The sequence below is a fragment of the Salvia miltiorrhiza genome, chromosome 4, assembly GCF_028751815.1.
Source record: "Salvia miltiorrhiza cultivar Shanhuang (shh) chromosome 4, IMPLAD_Smil_shh, whole genome shotgun sequence".
Lineage (NCBI taxonomy): Eukaryota > Viridiplantae > Streptophyta > Magnoliopsida > Lamiales > Lamiaceae > Salvia > Salvia miltiorrhiza.
In genome coordinates this window covers 3,904,005-3,925,614 of record NC_080390.1, presented here as the reverse complement: position 1 = coordinate 3,925,614, position 21,610 = coordinate 3,904,005, and the positions used below count along the sequence as shown (strand labels likewise).

Genomic DNA, 21,610 nt, shown 5'->3' with positions numbered 1-21,610 from the left:
TGTGGTCATAATGACATATGGTGTAAATAATGAGTTATGTAAGGTTATTTGTTATGTATAACCTTCCATTAAGTGACCAAGTGACCTATTGAATTGTGACATCCAAATAAGAAAATATGACATATTGATTGGGACGGAATGAGTACAACACATTTCCACCACTCTCAATACACTCAATAATTTTTTTCTCTACTCCCCCCGCCCCCTAAAAAAAAAAACTTTTCTTAAAACTCGTGTCGCTCCCTCATATGAAATTCTTTCATGGACGGAGGGAGTATGTATTACTCCCTCCGTCCCTAAAAAATGTGGACCAAAGAGATGGCACAAGTTTTAAGAAAAAATATGGTAGTTGTGTTTAAGTGGAGATTGAGTCAGACACCCTTTTGTAAATAGTGAAAGGAAAAGTTTGTGAGGTCATTTTCAAATAAGTAAAGACCATAATTTTAAAGGACGTCCCAATATAGTAATAAAGCCACAAATTTTAGGGACGGGGGATTATTAACTTGCGTATATATGCAAATAGCATTTGCATCCCGTGCAATGCACGGGAAAATATTTTTAATTTTTATATTTATATAAATTAATACTAATTCAATTATTATACTTTAAATATAATAAAAAATTAATTTTAATTGAATATATTTTAATTGAATATTGAAAAAATAAAAAATAATTCAAAATTATACAATTTGATATTATGAAAAACAAAAATAAAAAAATAAGTTAAAAAAACTAAAAATAAAATACTAATTAAAAAGAATTTAAAATATATTTATTCAAAAAAGATGAGAGAGGAGAGAGAAATTTATAAAACTTTAAATCAAATTTAATTTTTACATTTTAAATCAAATATTTTCATAAAATATATCATATTAAAGCTCTTATCGTGATCTTTAATTTGATATGCATATTAAATATTTTATAATTAATCGAATTTCACAATTTTGGAAAGAAATGTAACAAAATAAGAAGTTAAAGAAAATGAAAATAAAAGGAAAAGGAAAAGTATATAGTTTAAACATAAACCTTCAATTTTATTATAACTACAAAATTGTCACTCAATTTTGAAATTAATTTAAAATTGATTTCAAATTGGAAACTCCCTTTTTAATATAGTATAGATATTACAATACGCATACCTTGATTAAGGTCATAGCAAATTGCCAACGGATCTAAAAATCTTTACATATATGGTATTGCGTCTTTGGAGAGGGTTGAAAGTGACCATATTTGCTTTCAAAGAAAATACTATTTCACGTGTAAGAAGCCTTTCCATTATACCCAGAAGAGAAAGCCAAAATGTAATTGAATTGGAGATTTTCAGTTGAAAAAGTGAAAAGCTATTCAATGATACATATTAAGGTTTTTTTCCTTTTCACACGAAAAAATAACAAAAACAATCATCTTGTATTGTATGCATGTTTTATGTGTTGTGCTGTGCGTGGTCATTTTCCGCTCTATTCACCACCAAACAGGAAGGCTGGAAAAAAGGCTTCAAGAAATATTAATTGAAATGATGGCTATAATTTCCTGCAATTTCTACGTAAAAAATAACATCAAAATTACATGCGTAACAATATTAGTGATATGTAGATTTTCCAGATACTAATTCAAAGGTTGATAGAAAAGTTTCTTTTAAGGAAAACTTCAAAAGCAAGGGATGTTGCTGGTGAATTCATTTCTTGCTTTCATCATACGTTTTTTTTTTCATGCTTTGAAAATTATGCACTGATATTCAAGTTAACGACTATATGTAATCGATCGTGTTATTGAATATGAAATTGCGGTACACATTAGTCATGCAAAATATTCCTGCAATTACTTATGCGAAATATATTAAAGCTGAAAACAAAATATTCCTCCATTCATTCTAAAAATGCAGGTTTCAGTGTACAATTGATGAATTAAAAAATTTATAACGAGGCAGTTTAAACATTACAGTGTTTATCATATGACTGAAGCAACCCTGAAACAGGAGTGTCATTTATTCGCAGGAGATTAGTAAGAATGGCAGTAAGGCATCTCTCGTCACATTCAAAATCAGAGTTGCGTTTATCTCCCCAAAATTTTAGGGCAAGCCATCTGAAACTGTACTGATTAACCGTTTATAGGGCGTCTAGGTTAGTCGGTTGGCGCAGGAAGCGCTCCATCTGGCGCGCCCTAGTCCTTATGGACATGTCAAAAACTTTCTGATCAAATTCTACCACAAGACCACCAAGAATGCTGGTATCGATCTGCAGGGATCACGGGATTTATTGGCATTAACATTCCCATAACCAGAAGAGAACCCCAAAAATCGAAATGATAATAAAACTCACCTTCTGGTCAACTATAACCTTCGTCCCTTGTCCAAGTATCTCCTGCAATGTCTCTATCAATTCATTCTCCTCTTCCTGAGGCAAAGGCTGAAAGAGGAAGAGATAACAGTCAAAAGAGAACATACAAATTATGCATTTTGAAGAGATGCGAATTTTGGGGAAAAGGAAACTTTCCCAGGCTTGCAAATGGGTTAGGTTCTTTACTAGATTCATGTACACCCTAGTTCACACTTTGGTTAAAATACAATAACCATATGATCCGTTCCACAAAAACAACCGTAAAATTCACATAATAGCGTATGAATATCATGGTCTAAGCATCAAGCGTATTTTAACTGATTATTTATGTAATTCTATCACAAATAGACAGGAAAAGCTACCCTGCCAAGCATAAATTTCATGCAATACACAGGACCAAAAAATGCAGTAATCCATTAAGAACTCACTGGAAATCACATTCATGCAAAAAATGGAATAATTAGCCCACATCCCCAGAGCCAAGGAAGGTCATAGGAAAGAAGTTGACATTTTTCCAGGGAGAAACGGGATGGGTGGCTAACGGATTTCCTACCAGGATTAAGGTTTTCATTGTGTAAGGGCGAAAAAAATAAAATCTTAGAAACATCATTGGGAGAGAGTGCACATAGAGCTAGAATTCTTTTGCTCCATAAAACTGCCCAACTTAGGGAAAACACATATATACAACATTTACATTCCAGGAGTGAGCTTACAATCACAGTTGTCACAGTAACTTTTACTTCCCCTCTGTGAGCCATGGTAAGCTCTGAGAATCTTTGCACCATCCGTCCCAAATGTCCCAGCCTCCCAGCTTCAGCAACAACAGCTGGTACAAGAAATGTAAATGAAATAGATATGCATATATATAACCTAAAGAGGAATTTAAATTCAGGATCTACATTAAAAACCCAAACAGGCTTGCATGTATCAACATCTGATGGATGTCTAAAGAGTCAACTATTATGCAATATTGGCCCTGGAATGACTGCTGCAAATATTCTAAATTTTGGTTTTTTCTTTCTTCTTCTTCATCCAAAAACAGATAATAATATGCATAACCTACACCCAGTTACTAATTAAATGACATTGCTTTAGTCTAGATGCAAGTAGGCGAAGAGAGATCATAGGATATCGAGCACATAGTCTTTGATTGCACATTTCATGTTATTTACAGTGAGTATGAAGATTAGATCCTTACGTATCGAATATTAATATGTTACTGAGTAGAAACTAGAAATCAACTCAGAGAGAGAGAGATCCAAGAGCAGAAAGCAGCAAAATATGGTAACAATCAATAAAGTAAAACCCTATGATATCATTGTTATAGATACAAATCATTTCTTAAAAGTTGACAATTTTAGATTTTACTGTATGATGCAATTACGTGGAAACCAAAAGACTCTAAGTAGTGATAGAATCAATACTGCAAGAATACACAAGAAAGTAGAAACAACCAACTACATTGAGTTCAAGTGCAGGAAAAAACACATATCTTGTTAAATGCACTAAACCCTCGTTCTAGAAATGTACTCCCTCCGTCCCATAACAAGTGTCCTAGTTTGTTTGTTAAATACAAAGAAACTAGGACACTTGTTATGGGACGGAGGGAGTAACACCAAAGACATACAACTAAAATTTGTGATCAGAAGCATATAGTCAACAGCTAAAAATCAATTACCCATGAAGTTCTTTGTGATATCTGAAAATTTAGCTTGACCACAGATATCATTTATTGCCTTCACTCTGGTGTCTGAAGTTACTGAAGCATCCTTCATGAATTGTGCAAACGTAGGGCTTGCTTTTGAAGCTTCAACAAGGGTGAGAAGCTCAGATTCAACTTTGTCCAGAACATTTGCTTTAACTGCTGCAATGTACAAGGCTGATGCGTAGTTCCCAGAAACTCCAAACATTGTCACTGGAACCTAGAAGCAATAATAGAATATCTCAAACAACAAATTCTGTTGTAACTTCAGAATATTCTACTAAATCGAATTCGTGCTGTCACAAATAGTAAGTAATACACAAATCAAAACATTTTCAGAAAAATAAAATAAGAAACATGAATAGGAGGTCTATTTCAAGAAAACATTTTAAATAATCTGCATAACAGTAAAGCTACGAGTAAAATGATAAAGCAACAGGCGCAATAAGAAGGCTGCAAGCCACATAAGCTCATGCTATGAAGGTTAAAGAATGGCGAAGTCAGTAGTATGTGATGTTCAAAATGTGCATTTATTGCCAAACAAGTGATGAATCGGGAAATCCGTTAGCACAAAAAAAGATGCAGTGCTAAAAATCTAAGGGTACCAATTGCCATAGCAGCCTGATATTACAAAATTCGAAAGTGAAATCGTGAAAGAGCTCATAAGAAAATGAAGGAGAGTATTACCTTCACTTTCTGCGGTTTAGAAGCAGGTACAGAAGCATAGTTCCTCGTGAACTGCGATGAATTCATCACAGTTGAAACTCAAAACAAGGGCCACAAATTAAGAAATATTGAATCAAAAATTTCAAAATCCCCCCAAAAAAGAACAAAACAAAAATCCAATTGAAGGAAGACGTCATTTCGGCAGGGGCAGCACCGGAAGCACACTAAATTACTCCAAAATATAAATTCACAGGATAACAAAAAAATAAAAGAGAAGTACCCAAGAAAAAGAAGAAAAAAAATCCACATTCGGCAGCACTAATTCGTGATACCTCACTGAGGGTGGAACCGGAGGAGAGGACAGCTGTGGAGCCGACGGATCTCTCCGAGGCGGTGGAGGAAGATTCGACGAAGAGGGCACGGCGGAGAAGACGAAGCCCCGATCTCATGCGCGTAGCCATTGCCAGTTCGGAAATTTTGTTGAAAAAATTGGTGTCCTAACACTGCTCCAACTCCTCACACTGCCATTGGAGTACTTAGGTTTAACCCGTCGATGCATAGATTTTCCGTGCTACCGCGATTATTAATTGCCACGTGTGTCTGTTAGTTGTTGATGGGCATGATTAAACTGCTGGATTGGCTTGGGAAGTGGGGGTGTAAATTCGGGGCTGAGCGGGTTCCCTACCCGCAAATTACAGGTATTCGACCCGTAAATTGCGGGTACACCCAAAAATATTACCCTTATCTACCGCTATGCTCAGTTCAAAATTGAACAGACCCAATATACTCAAATCAAAATTGAACTGATAGGTGTAAAATACGAATTGAACCGACCAATCAAAGCATATAAAATCGACCAAAACCGATCGACTGAAGTCGATCTATTTTGATCGGTAACTGACCAAACCGACAGAGATAGGGTGTGGCAGTGGAGCAAGAAGGTCTGTTGTCTGCTGGCGGCAGACGGGCGGAGGGGATGCAGGGCAGGTGGCGTTGCGGCAAGCTGTAGCAGTAGAGTAGGGAAGGATGGACGGCATCGACGCGGGATGCTGTTGTTGCTGGATGGACGACATCAACGAGGGTTGTTGCTGCTGTTAGTCGCTGGTCTGCTATCATCGGAAGCGGAGGAAGATGGGTACATGGGGCAGCTCCGGAGGAGGACAACAGATGGGATTAGATAGGGTTACCGGAGATACTCCCTCCTTCCACAAAGAGTGTATTGTGGAGGACACAAATTTTAATAAAAAAGTTGAAAGATTTGATTTTAATGTTAAATGATAGTGTTGAGCCCACCAAAATATAAAAGTAAAAGGTGAGTATTTTGTAAATATTGAGTGTGAATAAAGTTTAAAGTATAAAAGAGTTTTTTTAAAAAAGGAAAACACATAAAAAAAATTTATGGACGGACAAAAATAGTAATAAACACACTATCTTTGTGGACGGAGGGAGTACTAAAGTTAAAAAAACATGGAGGGGGGGGGGGGCAGTGTGCTTTAGGGGATTAGTGTTTTCAAATTTAAAAATGAATTTTAGAATATTTAATATGCTATTTATAATATATTTAATAATATATAATATATATTTAATTAAAATTGCATATTTATTATATTTATAAATTGATAATTGAGTTGGTAACAACTTTATAAATATAGAGAAATATTTTCCGTTCATTGCACTGGTCCAAATATTAATTTTATTATAGAAACGTTAATGTTAGATTTTTTTTTTGTTTTAGCTTAGATGTACCAGATTAAAGAGTCTTCTCAAAATCCAACTCTACTCCGAATGGGATGAGATTCAGTGTCCCACAATCTTATGTGTATCACTGTGTCTCATGCTTATATATATCATTTTAAAAATATTTTTATTATAAAAATAAAATTTATTACTATGAATTATATTTAATTTTTATTTTTAAAAAATAATTTTTTAAAAAAGGATATACAATGACTTTGAATTTATCAACCTATTATTAACTAATAAAAGTGAAATTAAATGATAAAAAATAATTATATACCCTAGATTGATGAAATAAACCCTAGTTAATAATCACAAAATTAAACTAAAGCATAGAAAATTGAAATTAAAGAAAAAATATATAAGAAATTAAATAAAATTGAAAGTGGGACATAAAGTCTGGTACACTGAATCTCATTCCACTTCTAATAATGATATATTGGTATAGCCACAAAATTATTTCTTACACCAATTATTATCGCTAAATAACCAAAAAATAAAATAAAAATAATAATAACTAACTACATCCAGGTCCGGCTGTAAGGAGAAATGATTTTTTTTCATCTTCATTTATAAAGAGTAGAATGAGAAATATATATATATATATATATATATATATATATATATATATATATATATACAAGTCTACAAACTCCTAAACTAGGAATATATACAGGGAGAGAATATGATGGTCCGAAACGAGCATTGTTATGTGCATTGTTAGTATATGTGTAAACATGTAGGAATTTGAAAAGTCATATTAATAAAGAGGTAGGAACTGAATTAGTGGATGAACGAAAATGACAAATTAGAAAATGAATGGGCAGAGAGACGGAGTATGTTCTATGAAGTATGAATATTTTTTTGTTTTTACAAATTGTAGTGGATATATACCTCCAAAGTATATATTGCAATTACAATTTTTGAGCCAATTATTACTGGCATCAACAAGTAAACGAGATAAATATAATTTTATTGAGTGATGATTATTAAAGAAAGTTGTGATTCCTAGTTGAGGTTAACATAGAAATCATAAACAATGATACTATTGGCAGTGCGAGGATCATTAGAGTAAGTAAAGGAATTGGCATATCCTCGCGCCAATCGAAAGAGAGCCGTACCACCCACAACAGAAACCTCTTCGTTAATCCGTCCCAACGCAATTAGGGTGCTCCCGCGATATTTTCCTTCCGTGAACACAAAATACCCAGTTATCGTTTTCACCGATTCTGTTAGGCTCGAACTTACTCCCAAGCCCTGAGCTCGCCCTAGCTTCCCCGTGTTCACGTCAGGCCCGCTCGTCATCAACCCGTCTCCCACGGAGACCAGCCCGAACGACGTCGGGGAACTAGCCGTGATGTTGGCCCGACCAACCTCATAAACATTTCTATTCGGCCCGCTTTCGTTTTCATGAACATAAACACGAAACTTAGCTACATTATAAATTGTGCTTTCGACATTGGCTGCCATCACCATCACTGAACAAATTAATATGAAAATTCTATCGGATTTCAACATTTTTTTTTCTTATGGTATATTTTAAATATGTTGTTGAATGTTGCGGTTATATAGATGTCAGAAAGCCAAAATTGCGAGGTGAATTTTTTGTTTTTTGTTTTTTTTTGGAAAAGTGAAATAATGATAATCGGAAAATTAGGCGGGGGCATGTTGTATTTATTTGAATTAATGATCAGCTATAGTAGGATGTAGGATTATTTGACTTTTTTTTATAAGGGGTGGTGACATTTGATTATTAAGAGAGAATGAGATTATCCAAGAATCATCAAAACGAACTGCTCCACCCTACATTTGTAACTTTGTAAGCGAATCAAGTATCGTGAGATATTCGGAGCTCAATTCAATAAAACGCCATTCGAGTTTGTTTAATAAAACTCATCAGTTAAACAAATTAAACTTCTTTTAAAAGAAAATATTCAAAATCGACATTTAAAACAATCATCCAACAAAATCCCATCGTTGCCGGTAGGTAACAAAGTAGCATTGCAAATTAAAATTCGCTGAAAGAAAATTAACATTTTGAAACCCTAGAAATCCCTTGCGCATGAAAACCGCCATAAATGGGATGGAACTACTTAGATCTCTGCCTCATCTTTCAGCGCTTTCCTCTTCAACCTCCTCATACGCTTCTTCTTCCACTTGGCTCACATTGTGGAGGAGACATCTTTCTCAAACTACGAAGCCGCCGCCTTTCAATCGCCGAAGAGAAAAACTAGTTAAACAAATTTAACTTGAGGATAGTATTATTCAACTCAATCATTCGTGAATAAATTCGTTAAGTGGTTTAATTTGGAAAAATATATAAAATATTAGTAGATACAAATTAATTATATTTATATGTTATAATTAGTGATAATTTTATTTAGTCTCTAATTAACTCTATTTGTTATAGAAAATAATTAATACTTCATCCATCCACGAAAGAACTTCCGATCTTTCTTTTTTGGGACGTCCATAAAAAAACTTCCTACCTATTTTTGGACTATACCCCACCACTTATAATTACTTACTTTTCACTTTTTTCACAACTTCCAATATTAATTATAACACATTTTCACCGCTCTTAATACACTCAACAACTTTTTCTTTACTCTCAATACACTCAACAAACTTTTTCTTAAAACTCGTGTCACTCCCTCCTAGGAAGTTCTTTCATGGACGGAGGGAGTATATTATATTATGGGGAGTAAAATAATCTTTAAAAAAAATAAAAAATTAATATTTTAAAAAATAAATTTAAATTCAGTAATTTATTTGAGCTCGAGTAAACACGAATAAGCTCATGAAGCTCGAAGTATTCATAAAGAAAACTCAAGGCTTGACCACTTGATCACTTGATAATAAACAAATTAAATTTGGTGTGCTTGTGTTGGCTAAGCGGTAAGAGGTTAATGCCTAAGGTCAAAGATCTTGGGTTCAAGTCCCCTGTGGTGCGGCCATTTAATTTCTTTGTAAATTTATATTAAGAAAATAAATTAAATTTGAATATTATGATATTTAATTGGATTTGATTATATCCCTAACCCAAAGCAGCAGCTTGCCTCAAATTGTTATGGGCACAACAAAATACAAATTACACTTGCATTTGTTATTTTTTATATCAGGGTAAATTATCTCCCTGTTTGATAGGACATTTAAGGTGATTCAATAAATATATAGTCTTCTTTTGACTTCCCAATATAGCCCTCTCTTTAAAGTAAGTAAGTATATTAATTGATGAACTAATTTTGTCCTATATGAATACAACTACTCCCTCCGTCCCTGAAATAAGTTCCTCTTTTTCCATTTTAGGACGTCCCCCAAATAAGTTCCTCTTTCTTTCTTTCTATTTTTGGACAACTACCCCACCACTAATAATACTTTATTTATTCTTACTTTTCACTTTTTCACCACTCTCAATACTAATTATAACACTTTTTCACCTTTCACCACTCCCAATACTAATTATAATATATTTTTCTCCACTATCAATACACTTTACCATTTTCCTTAAAACCCGTGCCGTCCCCAAAGAGGAACTTATTTTGGGGACGGAGGGAGTACTATTTATTTTTAAGAGTTTATAGTGAGATTAAGGCTCCCCTACTGCTCGATTAATGGACCAAGTGAGTAGAAATTGTCCTGCAAAACAACTGTGCAGAAAACTAATGCACCCCATCTAGGGTTGTAAATGAATCGAATATTTTTGCTCGATTCGAGATTCGATTTGAAATTGTGTTATTCGTATTCCATAACAAATATTCGATTTGATTAGTATTCAAATACTTATATGAAATTATGATATTCGATTCGATATTCGCATAAATACATGATTAAATATTTAAATATTATATATATGTATATATGTGTATGTGTGAAGGGGCTAAAATAAATTATGAACTCATTTTCACCATTTGATTGTAAATTTTATGGCGGATTCATCACTTTATTGGATGAATTTAATTTTATATTCATCAATATCTAATTATATATACAAGAATTATAATAGTATATAATAATTGACAATTATAAAAAGGGAAAATGCAAAAAATCATAATATGCATTAAAGTAATTCTCCATAATTTAAAAAGTAAAACTTTACAATTTATAAAATCGAAATTTTAAATTGAAGTCATTCTTCCATCACAAATCGCGCTTCGTCATTGCGATTGTAAACTAATCAAATAATTCGTATTTGATTCGATATTCGAATTTTGATATTCGTATTCGATAAATATTCGATTCGAAATATAAATATTCGATTCGATTCGATTCGGTTAGTATTCAAATACGAATACAAAATTATGATATTCGACTCGATTCGATTCATTTACAACCCTAACCCCATCCCAACATTTTGAAATATGTTTTGTTGCTATTAAAATTCGAAATTCGGACTTTTTGGGTGTAGGAGAAATAAACAATTAGGAATATACTAGCGTCAAATTCGACGAGAATCATTTTATGTCATCATTTATAATTATTTTTATTACTATAGCATATAAAATAGTTTATATATAAATTATTTCTTTAATTAATTTGATATGATCAAATTAAATTAATAATATAATATTTGAAATAATAATAATCTTAATCACTTTCGCCAATTAAATGTAGGTTGTGATAATAGAAATTCATTTTTATATAAATGTTCATTTGATGAAGTTTATAAAAAGTTGATGTGGGATTGAAGATTTTAGAAGAAAAAAATATGTAAATTTAAAGTATGATATGATGTACGATTGATGTGTCGCATCTGCTGTTAATCATATATTGATAATATTTTCCTTTTTTTTTCGTTTTTGGTTCGTCCCCAAAACATCTTCCTAACATATTTTTGGAAACAATTTCACTAATTATTATTCTTACAATTTCACTTTTTGTGGGACTCGTTCTTCACTTTCACTAACTATCACTCTTATAATTTCACTTTTTGTGAGACCCATTCCCAACTTATCAAATACATAACTAACTTTTATTAAAACCCATGTGATCCTCTCTTAGGAAGATATTTGGGGGACGGATGGAGTATTAAGTTTGTTCAAATTCTTTAAATTTGACGGATAAGAAATAATTTAACTAAAGATATGTCATCTAAGTATCATCTCATATGGACCTAATAAGACCAGATAATCATATGAAGCTCTAAAGACCACGTATGACATTTGAACGTCAAAATTTTGAAAACCATATTCTTTGGAGTTTGAAATACCACATCTGAATTTTGAACACCATCTTGTATGGAGCTTGAAGATTATAACTTACTTATGAGTATTATTTTATCTAGAATTTGTGAAACTATAATTAAGTTATGAGAATAATATCGTCTCAAACTTTAAACAACATCGTCAAATATAGTTAATTAAGGGTTTTGGTATCATCAAAACTAGGGCTAGGATATTTCATTTATTTGCCAACATATTTATTTAAATAAAATTATTAATTGAAAATTTAGTTTAATTTGAGGCTAAAATATAGGATAAAATAGTAAAATTCTAATTAATTGTCTATAGTATTTTAAAAATGGACTGTAACTATAAGGAGTAAAATGAGCGCTAATTTATGTATTAATTGATAAAAAAAAGGTACTAGTTTAATACTCCCATCGTCCACAAAAATAATTAATTTATGTATTAATTTATAAATAATTAACATATACGTATAATTAATACTCACATCGTCCACAAAAATAGTTCATTTTTGCTATTTTTGAGACGTACACAAAAATTAGTTCATTTTCATTTTTGAAAACTTTCAATTACATGGTGAACCTTTTTGATTTCCACTCACAATATAGTTAATTATCATTATTAAAACTGCTTTTTAAGTGGGACTCTTTCTCAACTCACAGTACATCAATCATCTTTATTAAAATCCGTATCGTACCCTTCTAGACCTATTTTTTGTGACACGAATGGAGTATGTTAATTTTCAAGTACTAACCTAATTGACTTCAGCCAATACAATAATTGTTGGTGAGAATTTCAATTGATAGCTTTAAACAAGATTCACTATCGAATTAGAAACAGAAAAAAGAGAAAAGGAAAATAGTTTATTTATCCTGTTAAAGGCTTATATAAAGCCTTATCAAGTGATTGTATATTATAACTAAAGATAGTTGTCGATCATAAATTAATTCATAGTCGAGAGATAACATAGAAATCAAAAACTAAAAGAATATAACCAGTGCGAGGATCATTCAAATAAGTAGTAGAATTGACATATCCTTGTGCCATTCGAAAGGCACCCGTACCACCCACAATGGCAAGCTCATGATTAACCCGTCCCAATACCATCAGTGAGCTTCCTCGATACTTTCCAGCCGTGAATATGAACTCTGCGTTTAGTTTCCTAGCAATCTCGTTTAGGTCTGTATACACCGTGTAGCCTTGAGCCCGACCCAAGATCCCCGTCTTCATGTCGAGCCCGCTCGTGATCAAGGTGTCTCCGGCGACGACGAGGCCGAACGACGTCGGAGAATCGGCCGTGATGTTGGCTCGAGCAACCTCATAAGCATTTGCATTTGGCACGCGAAAAAATAGATGAAGATAAATACGAAACTTCGTTACATTATTAGGATTTTTGCTTTTGACACTAGCTATTGTGAGCATCAATATGAAAACTATGCTAAACTTCAACATTTTATTTCACTAAAGATGTGGTGGAATGATACGTACAAGTAGGGTTTATATAGATGCGAGAAATTTAAGATTGCTTGTGAATGTTTAACTGGTGTAGAAATTTGAAAGATTAGGTCGGGCATATTTATTTAAATTAATCCATAATGTAATATTGCATTTTCAATACTTTAACCAAATTATTACTAGCATATATCAACATCTGAAAGACAGAGAGAGAAAATGTCACAAACATCTTTACGGCTAAGAATTGAGCTAGTTTTTAGAAACGTACAAGTATCTAAGAATAGCTTTAGAAAAATGAAATTATAATTTTTTATTATACATATTTTTGGTGAGAATGTGAGAATAATGAGCATTCACTATTAAAATCAATGCACTCTAACAAAATAAATTTTTTGCAACTTCTTTTTTGGCTTATTGGATTTGCTTCTATATATGTATAGATTTTGATATTTTTCATTTATATAATAGAAATAAAAATTACTCCATAAATAAAAGGATAATAGTTGAATTAATTATTTATAATATGACATATAAACAATATATATATTTATTTATATTAAACACACACACACACATGCACGAAATTTGTTTCGACACTTTAAATATTCACTATTTATTTTTAAATCTATATTTTATATATAATATATTAAATTAAAGCTCTTGTTGATGCATACCACATATATTTCTTTAATAGAATTTCTCAATTTCATGAAAGAACTCTCTATACATATAAAAGCACAACCACAAGCCCAAAACATTTTTTCGCCAAAACATCACATTAATTATTCCATATAATAATTATCAATTTTTCTTTCCTTTATATATTTTTATCTCCTTGATTTAGCTAAGAATAATAAAATATGAAAATAAGTGAAATAAATGAAGGTCAAAACTAATCTTTTTTCGAAAAACCCTAAGGCCATGCCCGCTGCCGCCTCCCTCTCCACCTAGCCTTGCCCGCCGCCGTGATGGATTCCGGCCATTCGCCTCGTAATGGCCATGACCGTTCGGCTCTAAACCTTCCTGCTATATCGAACAACTTCACGCCTCACTCGGCTGCAACACCATCTTCTCCAGTAAACCCTAAAAATAAAGATAGCCTGGGTATCAAACCTAATCAGTCGGATGCTGCCACCGCCGAAACCACCGGTCCGTCTTCGCCGAAGAACACCCCTACTGCTCTTAACTATGCGGCTGCTGTGAGACCGCGTCAAAGGAAGCCGGATCTCCCTGCCCACCGATTCCAAGCACTTCATGCTTCCTCCTTGAGTGGAGTCGATACTCTTTCAATTCCACTGGAGTTCTACAAAGAACGGATTGCGGATTTCAAACATGCTCTCATAGGCAGATTAATGCTGCGCAAAGGCACCAAACCCAAACTTGTGCATGAATTAAAAGGTGAGTTACAAAATATTTGGAAGATCTCGAATTCATGGCAATTAATTTCTATGGGAAAAGGTTTTTTCACCCTTAAGTTCAGTTCCTTGGAGGACAAGAAAACTGCCAAGGGGAAACTCAACCTCGATTTATCTCAAGGCCAACTGCGACTTCGTGAATGGGTCCCGAAGTTTGATCCATACAAAGAATTCTCCTCCATGGCGCAAGTGTGGGTTCGTATCTACTATTTGCCAATTGAACTGTGGCATCCGGAGGTTATCTCGGCGATTGGAAGGTACTTGGGTAATCCAATTCACATTGATGGAGGATCGGCGGATAGAGATGTGGGTCATTATGCACGTGTCCTTATTGAACTTGATCTCTACCTACCTCTAAGGGAATCTTTAATGATTGAAGAAGATAATAGCTCTATCTACGTTGAGTTCTCCTATGAAGCGCTGCCCCCGTTTTGTCAACATTGCAAACTGACCGGACATCTCATTGATAAGTGTCGGAGATACAAATCTAAAGAGACCAAAAAAGTTGATTCGGAGAAGAAAATTGAGCCAAGCAATACCGTACGCCCCATGCAGACGGAAGAGAACTCGAAAAAACTTTCACCGGAGACTGAGATTCAGAAGGGGCCGGTTTGGCAGCAGAAACAGCAACTGGAGCCCGTGACTATTATGGAGACTAGATGTCAGGCGAAAGTCCTCTCGCCAAAGAAATCGGTCATGCCGATGTCGACTCCAACCAACAATACTTTCGAAGTCTTAGAGGATCTTGAGATAAATGAGAAGATGAAGGGCACAGACATGCCCGAACTGGTGGATGAGCCCAGCTCGACTTTAAATCATCTCATTGTCATTGATGAGGAGCAGAATCATGATCCGGAAATTTGGAAAGCTGGAGTTTCTACGGATAATAACCCAGATTTGAAAGCTCTGGCGATAGAGAATGCCATGAAAATTCAAAAATTGGAAGCTTACATCCAAGAACAAGAAGTTGCCAAAAGAAGGGGTAGGCCTCCGGGCAGCGGTCGTGGAGGCAAAACCCTTCATACTCCAGCAGCTGACTCTATTAAACATAGGCTCAGGAAATCAGCGGAAATGGGAGATAAGGTTCAGAACTATATTATAGAAGCCCCAGAAAGGCCGAGTTTGCGCACGATGGACAATATGGCTGCTAAAAGCTGGGCGGCGGAAATGGAGAGGGAGGAAACTCCTTCTCCACACTTTTGAACGTTCTTATGAATGTGATTGTTTGGAACGTCCGGGGCTTCACGGACGAATCCAAACGCTTTTAAAGGAGCATTGCCGCTCATTTTCTCCGATTATTGTGGGTATTATTGAACCCAAGATTAATTTACAGAAAGTTTCGATGGGTTTTTGGCGCTCTCTTAACCTCACTCCGAGACACCAGAATAACATAATTCCTCGGCGTCCTAACATCTGGTTACTTGCTCAACCCAATGTTATCACTAATGTTGTGTTCTCCTCGGCTCAAACTATTGTTGCAGAGTGTTCTTGGCAGAACAAGTGCTTCCGTGTGGCTGTGGTTCATGGAGCTAACGACTCGTTGCTCAGACGGGATCTTTGGTATGACCTTCTCCACTTTATTAATGGAAACACCTTTTTTATGGGGGACTTCAATGCAGTTAAGGGCGCGCATGAACGTCTTAGCTCTATTATGCCCTCTCGTGCCTCTTGTTTGGATTTTTGTAGATTCATTAACGACACGGGCTTTCTGGAACCCCATGCAACGGGACTTCAGTTCTCTTGGTCTGGTCGAAGATTTCTCCCTTCACATGTTGAATCTCTGCTGGATAGGGCCTTAGTCTCTCCCTCTTTTTCGGATCTCTGGAATTCTGTGACTACGAATGTTCTTCCCAGACTCACTTCCGATCATTCCCCCATCGTGCTTCAATGCACCCCGTCCATCATTCCTGGGAGAAGGTCTTTTCGCTTTCTTAACATGTGGACTACCCACCCGGATTTCTTGGAGGTAGTGAGGTCTTCCTGGAGGGAAGATATTAACACTCTCTGCCCTATTCTCACTGTGATGTTGAAGCTTAAGCGTCTTAAGGGGGCGCTTCGGGTTTGGAATAAAACGGGCTTTGGTAATGTGGACACCAAGATCGCGGAGCTTCAGCAGGGCTTACTTAACACTCAAACCCACATTTCTAGAGAAGGATATACTGATGCTTTGTTTGATTAGGAGGTCGCGAAGCAGGCAGAGATCAATTCTTTGCTTTCTCGAAAGAATACCCACTTGCAGCAGCTCAGCAGAATCTCTTGGCTTCAAGATGGCGATAGAAACACTACTTTTTTCCACAGAATGTTGAAGTATCGCAAGTCTGGCTTGCTTATTGGTCATCTCATTATTGGTGGGGCGCATGTTTATGATCAAGTTAGTATTGAGAGGCATATTGTGGACCACTTTACGAGCTTGTTCTCTCAAGGAACGGCGGAGGATGTGGATATTGTTGAGTTGGAGGCTAACCTTGATATGAAAGTCACTATGGAGCATAATAATGAGCTGATCGCTATCCCTTCGGACTTAGAGATTGTTGCGTCTGTTCGTAGCATGGATGCGCAGAGTGCTCCGGGCCCCGATGGTTTTTCGGGAACTTTTTTTCACACCTATTGGGATATTATTCAGGAGGATATCATCAGAGCGGTTCGCTGTTTCTTTCTCAATTCTTATCTTCTGAACGGTTGCAACGCGAGTACTTTGATTTTGATCCCTAAGACGGACTCGGTTTCCACGGTGTCGGATTTGAGACCGATCATTCTTTCTAACTTTTTCTTCAAGATCATCTCCAAGATTTTGGCGGTTAGATTGAATAGAATTGCAGCTATCACGGTCTCTCCCAATCAGTTTGGATTTATAAGCTGGGCGCTCCATTCATGATTGTATTACGCTGGGCTCCGAAGGTTTCAACTGTATGAACAGGACGAACCGCAAATCTAACATAGCCTGTAAGATCGATATCAAGAAGGCTTTTGATACAATGAGATGGGACTTCATTCTTAAAATTCTCAAAGTTTTGGGATATCACGACACTTTCATTGCTTGGATTGGCATTATTTTCAGTTCTGCTCGCATATCCATCCTTTATAATGGGCGTCTTAGTGGCTATTTCGCTTGCACTCGAGGGGTTCGTCAAGGTGATCCTCTCTCCCCATTTTGTTTGGTATCGCAGAGGATTTACTCAGCTTTCTGTTCATCAATTGCGTGAACTCTAGACACCTTTTCCTATGAGTTATAGTCGATGTATGGACTTTCCAACGCACCTCTTATACGCGGACGATATCTTGGTCTTCTGCAAAGCTTCGGTTCGGAATGCTAAGAAGATTAAACATATTCTTGAGTACTATGGCAGATTGTCGGGGCAGGTGTGTAGTCTTGAAAAATCTCGCGTCTACTTTGCGAAAGGGGTTGCAACTCCGATGAAGAGAGGTATCAATCGTGTACTAGGGTTTACGCAGGGTAGCGATCATGTCACTTATTTAGGGGCCCCCCTCTTTGTGGGTCGTCCCAAGGCTGCTCAGTTTATGGGGATTAAAGACAGGATTGTTCAGAAATTCTCGCGGTGGGCTGGTCTTAATCTCTCTATGGCGGGGCAGCTCTGTTTGGTTAAATCGGTGATTCAGAGCTCCATTGTTCACACCATGATGGTGTTCAGATGGCCGAAATCGTTACTTCATGAGCTGGATAGGAAATGTCGAAATTTCATTTGGACAGGTAACACTGATCAGAAGCCCTCTTGTGCGGTAAAATGGGATCGTTGCTGCGCTTCTCTGGAAGAGGGAGGTCTTGGCTTGAGATCTTTCACCCTCATGAACAAAAGCTTTTTGATGAAACTGGCGTGGAATGTGATCAAAGGAGGCGACATTGCTTCGGATGTCCTGCGCTCAAGATATTTAACCCCACATGGTCATGCTAGGAAAAATGTTGCTAACTCTTCCATTTGGCTGGGTTTAAAGCATGAGATTACTGATCTGGTGAGCAGCTCTTACTCTGCTATTGGTGATGGTCGTTCGACCTTATTCTGGACGGATAACTGGCTCGGCTATAGGCTTTGTGACAGAATGGGAATTCTGGGTTTTCTGTGGGAGGCGCTCAATCACTCGGTTGCTGACTATTGTTTTGAGGGGGTTTGGCACTTCACGGAGAGTTTTGTTCAGAATTTTCCGGATATCGTCGGTGACATTCTTCTTCTTCAGATGCAACATAACGCTGATACTCGTTTATGGCAACACTCTCTCAGAGGTAACGTCACTTCGGCCCTTGCTTTTGCGAACATTTCTCATCGTTACCCGCAGGTTTCTTGGGGTTTCGTGGCTTTGGGATCCTGCAATCCCGGTGCGCAGATCCCTGACTTGTTGGCGTCTAATTCATGGTAGGCTGCCAACGGTTGATTGCTTACGGCGCCAAGGTCTCACTACACCTAACGTCTGCTCGATCTGCTGGAACGAGGCTGAATCCATCGATCACCTCTTTTGGCAATGCCAGCGGGTGGCCCCTATATGGCGAACCCTCCTTTCTTGGTTTGGAAAAGAAGAGCTCATGAGCTGTCAGGACATTATCTCTTTCTTGGTTCTTGCTTGGAACTCCAATTTCAGCACCCTTTTGCAGAATCTTTGGAAGATTGGAATCATCACTTTGATTTGGATGATCTGGGCAAGTAGGAATAATGCGGTTTTTGAGGACCAGGAGTTTTGTGCGGTTAAAGTAATGAAAGTTGTCAAGACGGCATATAAGGAGACGGATAATTTTCGGAAACTTGGCTTCATGAGCAATGTTTGGAGCGATTATCTCACTCTTCGCAGCCTCGGGGTGAAGTCTAGGCCTGCTCCCCCTCCGGAATTCGTTTCGGTCTATTGGTGGCCGTCGGACATCGGCTGGATCAAGGTTAACACTGATGGTTCGGCTTCTGCAGCTCCGGGGCTTATTTCGGCTGGGGGTGTGTTTAGAGACCATCGTGCTTTTGTGTGCGGTTGTTTTCATATTAAAGGTGGTTCTGGGTTTGCCTTTGAAGCGGAACTTCTAGCTGTCATAACAGCAATTGCCATTGCTCATGGTCGTGGTTGGCGTCGGATTTGGCTTGAAGCGGATTCGACTTATGTGGTGAGACTTCTCCAACAACGCAGCATGGAGGTACCTTGGCGTTTTCGAGCTTACTGGATTAATACTCTTAGTCGTCTTGAGGACATGGTTTTCAAGGTTTCACACATCTATCGGGAAGGAAACGCAACAGCTGATATTATGGCTCATCCGTCTCGCCATGAAGGTTGGTGGACGCAGGAAATCGCGGAAATCAAAGATGCTGTTCGAGTGGATATGTCTTCTCATAGTCACACTCGTCGTATTTAGGTGTCTTTGGCTTTTTGGTGGGTTGTGGCGAGTTCTTTCTCGCTTGTTCTTGTTGTTTTCAGGTTTTGTGTTGTTCGAGCTTGGCAGCTTGGGGGCGATGGTCAGGTCGGAGCTCCTGAAGCTGTCCTCCGCTCTCTTTTTTCTCGTCTTGGTCGGTTGTTTAGAGCACTCTTTTTCCTATATAGGGTTTTCCCGCAAGGGTTTTCCTATATAGGTTTTAACGAGGCTCCGCCCTTAGCTTGCTCTTCTGTGCATTCAAGGGTTCCTTTTTTTTTTCCTTTTTTATATATAACCAAAATTTAATTATATATTTTTATCTCCTTTTGTTTTCTTTCTTTCTTCTTTCATTCTTTCATGAAATTGAGCAATCCTATTTCTATATTTGGTCTAACATATCAAAATACCAATCAACTACGATGTCACACACCAATTCTTGAAGGAATAAACTATAATCAAGGTGCGACTAAAATCATAGAAATAAACAAGGGAATAACCTTGTGAAATTCAAATAATATGATAAAAAGTCGGGCTACGTCCTTTGAGTGAAGTGGATCACAAGTTTGGTTTCATGCTTCTGATAACCAACGTTAAATAACATATATAGTGCTAGAAGTGGAGAGTCTAAGCTCGATAAGTAACATAATTAAGAATTTAACATAAAAGTCTTAAGTTAGAGAGAGACAAAATAAGAGCTAGTGCAACAACGAAAGTCAATTTGTTTTTTCTTCACTCATGTATTTTTTTTTTCCTTCAGAAACTTGCTCAAAGATACCGTCTAACTATTGCTCAAAACAAATCATACTTAACTTTCATGAAATGGGCTTTTGAAAATAAAAAACACGTTGTTGATTGCCAATTTTGCTTTGTAATGCCAGAAATTATCAGGAAGAAATTGACTCAAATCTGATCAATTGTGGACCAAGAAATTTCATTTCAAATTTTATGTACTAGATTGCTTGCCTTCCAACTTAGAAAGAAATACTTTTCATGCATTTAAAAATGTGTCAACTTAACCAATTGCCATGAATATTAACAAAAGAAAAGTTTGTTGTAACAAGTGCTACTTAACATCCACAAAGTGTGGATTACAGAAGAAACTATAGCAACAAAACAGAAGAGCAAATTATCCATGCAGGAACCTTTTGGGCCTAAAATTAATTGAGCTATAGTGTATTTAATTAGGGGCTACGAACTATAGGGTAAAATAATAAATTTGTTACTTTATTAATTATTTTAGATGGGGGCTATAATGAGTAAAACGGGGTGGCGAATAGAATTACCCCAGATCAAATAGATATGGGTTGGGCTCGAATCTTTTGGGCCTAAAATTAATTGCGGCTTGGTTAATAGAAATGTTGGGCTTTTAATGTGGGTCTCAGTTTAAAAGACATGGACATGTTAAAGAAGTGAATATAGATGGCTGGATAAGATTATTTGAATTGTTCTAAATTTAATTGGGCCGAAGCTGATAGTTTAATTGGGTGATTCTATTCATAGCTCTGTTTTACTCACTATAGCCCCTCATATAAAATAATAAAAAAATAATAATTATAAATTCATAATTAAAATCCAAAATTTGTATAGCCCCAAACTACATCTAACTCAAGCAAGTCACGAGTTCTGCCCTGCGACAAAAAGAGAGTTTCTGGCAAGAACTTTTCGGCTGAGCATTGTTGATAACTACTCCAGTTAATGAACATCAGGACAAGCAGAGCTTTAATAGGAGCACATCTATCCCACAATATATAGTAACATATCATTTCATCATAAAC

The 21,610-nt window shown here is 36.2% G+C and overlaps 5 protein-coding genes across 6 annotated transcripts; 2 read left to right on the top strand and 3 right to left on the bottom strand.

Moving 5' to 3' along the window:
- Positions 1 to 1,807: 1,807 nt before the first annotated feature.
- LOC131022250 (ATP synthase subunit O, mitochondrial-like) lies at positions 1,808 to 6,125 on the bottom strand. 2 transcript variants are annotated; one of them, XM_057951721.1, is made up of 6 exons: positions 5,037 to 6,125; positions 4,726 to 4,776; positions 4,015 to 4,258; positions 3,050 to 3,162; positions 2,319 to 2,405; positions 1,808 to 2,234 (listed from the first exon to the last, which is right to left on the bottom strand). In XM_057951721.1, the coding sequence occupies exons 1-6, from the start codon at positions 5,163 to 5,165 to the stop codon at positions 2,106 to 2,108; spliced, it is 753 nt and encodes a 250-aa protein (XP_057807704.1). In that variant the 5' UTR covers positions 5,166 to 6,125; the 3' UTR covers positions 1,808 to 2,105. The 2 variants fall into 2 exon arrangements, with proteins under 2 accessions (XP_057807704.1, XP_057807703.1); XM_057951720.1 differs by lacking the exons at positions 1,808 to 2,234; positions 2,319 to 2,405 and having other exon boundaries at positions 2,730 to 3,162.
- Positions 6,126 to 7,449: 1,324 nt separating this feature from the next.
- On the bottom strand, positions 7,450 to 7,917 carry LOC131021170 (dirigent protein 22-like). The gene has a single exon (XM_057950259.1). It carries the CDS (start codon positions 7,915 to 7,917, stop codon positions 7,450 to 7,452), a length of 468 nt encoding a protein of 155 aa, XP_057806242.1.
- Positions 7,918 to 12,575: 4,658 nt separating this feature from the next.
- Positions 12,576 to 13,079, bottom strand: LOC131021169 (dirigent protein 22-like). Its single transcript, XM_057950258.1, has one exon. The coding sequence runs from the start codon at positions 13,077 to 13,079 to the stop codon at positions 12,576 to 12,578; it is 504 nt and encodes a 167-aa protein (XP_057806241.1).
- Positions 13,080 to 14,050: 971 nt separating this feature from the next.
- Positions 14,051 to 15,700, top strand: LOC131021168 (uncharacterized). The gene has a single exon (XM_057950257.1). The coding sequence runs from the start codon at positions 14,051 to 14,053 to the stop codon at positions 15,698 to 15,700; it is 1,650 nt and encodes a 549-aa protein (XP_057806240.1).
- A 2,037-nt stretch (positions 15,701 to 17,737) lies between these two features.
- On the top strand, positions 17,738 to 18,868 carry LOC131021166 (uncharacterized). The gene has a single exon (XM_057950256.1). It carries the CDS (start codon positions 17,738 to 17,740, stop codon positions 18,866 to 18,868), a length of 1,131 nt encoding a protein of 376 aa, XP_057806239.1.
- The last annotated feature ends 2,742 nt before the right edge of the window (positions 18,869 to 21,610 follow it).

What these genes read in the sequence shown, in the direction of transcription:
- LOC131022250 (XM_057951720.1), bottom strand. Translation starts at nt 5,165, where the DNA reads ATGGCTACGCGCATGAGATCGGGGCTTCGTCTTCTCCGCCGTGCCCTC. An exon ending in CCGGTTCCACCCTCAGTGAG is followed by an intron (nt 4,777 to 5,036) that starts GTATCACGAATT and finishes AATTCATCGCAG; the next exon opens with TTCACGAGGAACTATGCTTC. An exon ending in TATCACAAAGAACTTCATGG is followed by an intron (nt 3,163 to 4,014) that starts GTAATTGATTTT and finishes TTCTTGTACCAG; the next exon opens with CTGTTGTTGCTGAAGCTGGG.
- LOC131021168 (XM_057950257.1), top strand. Translation starts at nt 14,051, where the DNA reads ATGGATTCCGGCCATTCGCCTCGTAATGGCCATGACCGTTCGGCTCTA.
- LOC131021169 (XM_057950258.1), bottom strand. Translation starts at nt 13,079, where the DNA reads ATGTTGAAGTTTAGCATAGTTTTCATATTGATGCTCACAATAGCTAGT.
- LOC131021170 (XM_057950259.1), bottom strand. Translation starts at nt 7,917, where the DNA reads ATGGTGATGGCAGCCAATGTCGAAAGCACAATTTATAATGTAGCTAAG.
- LOC131021166 (XM_057950256.1), top strand. Translation starts at nt 17,738, where the DNA reads ATGGACTTTCCAACGCACCTCTTATACGCGGACGATATCTTGGTCTTC.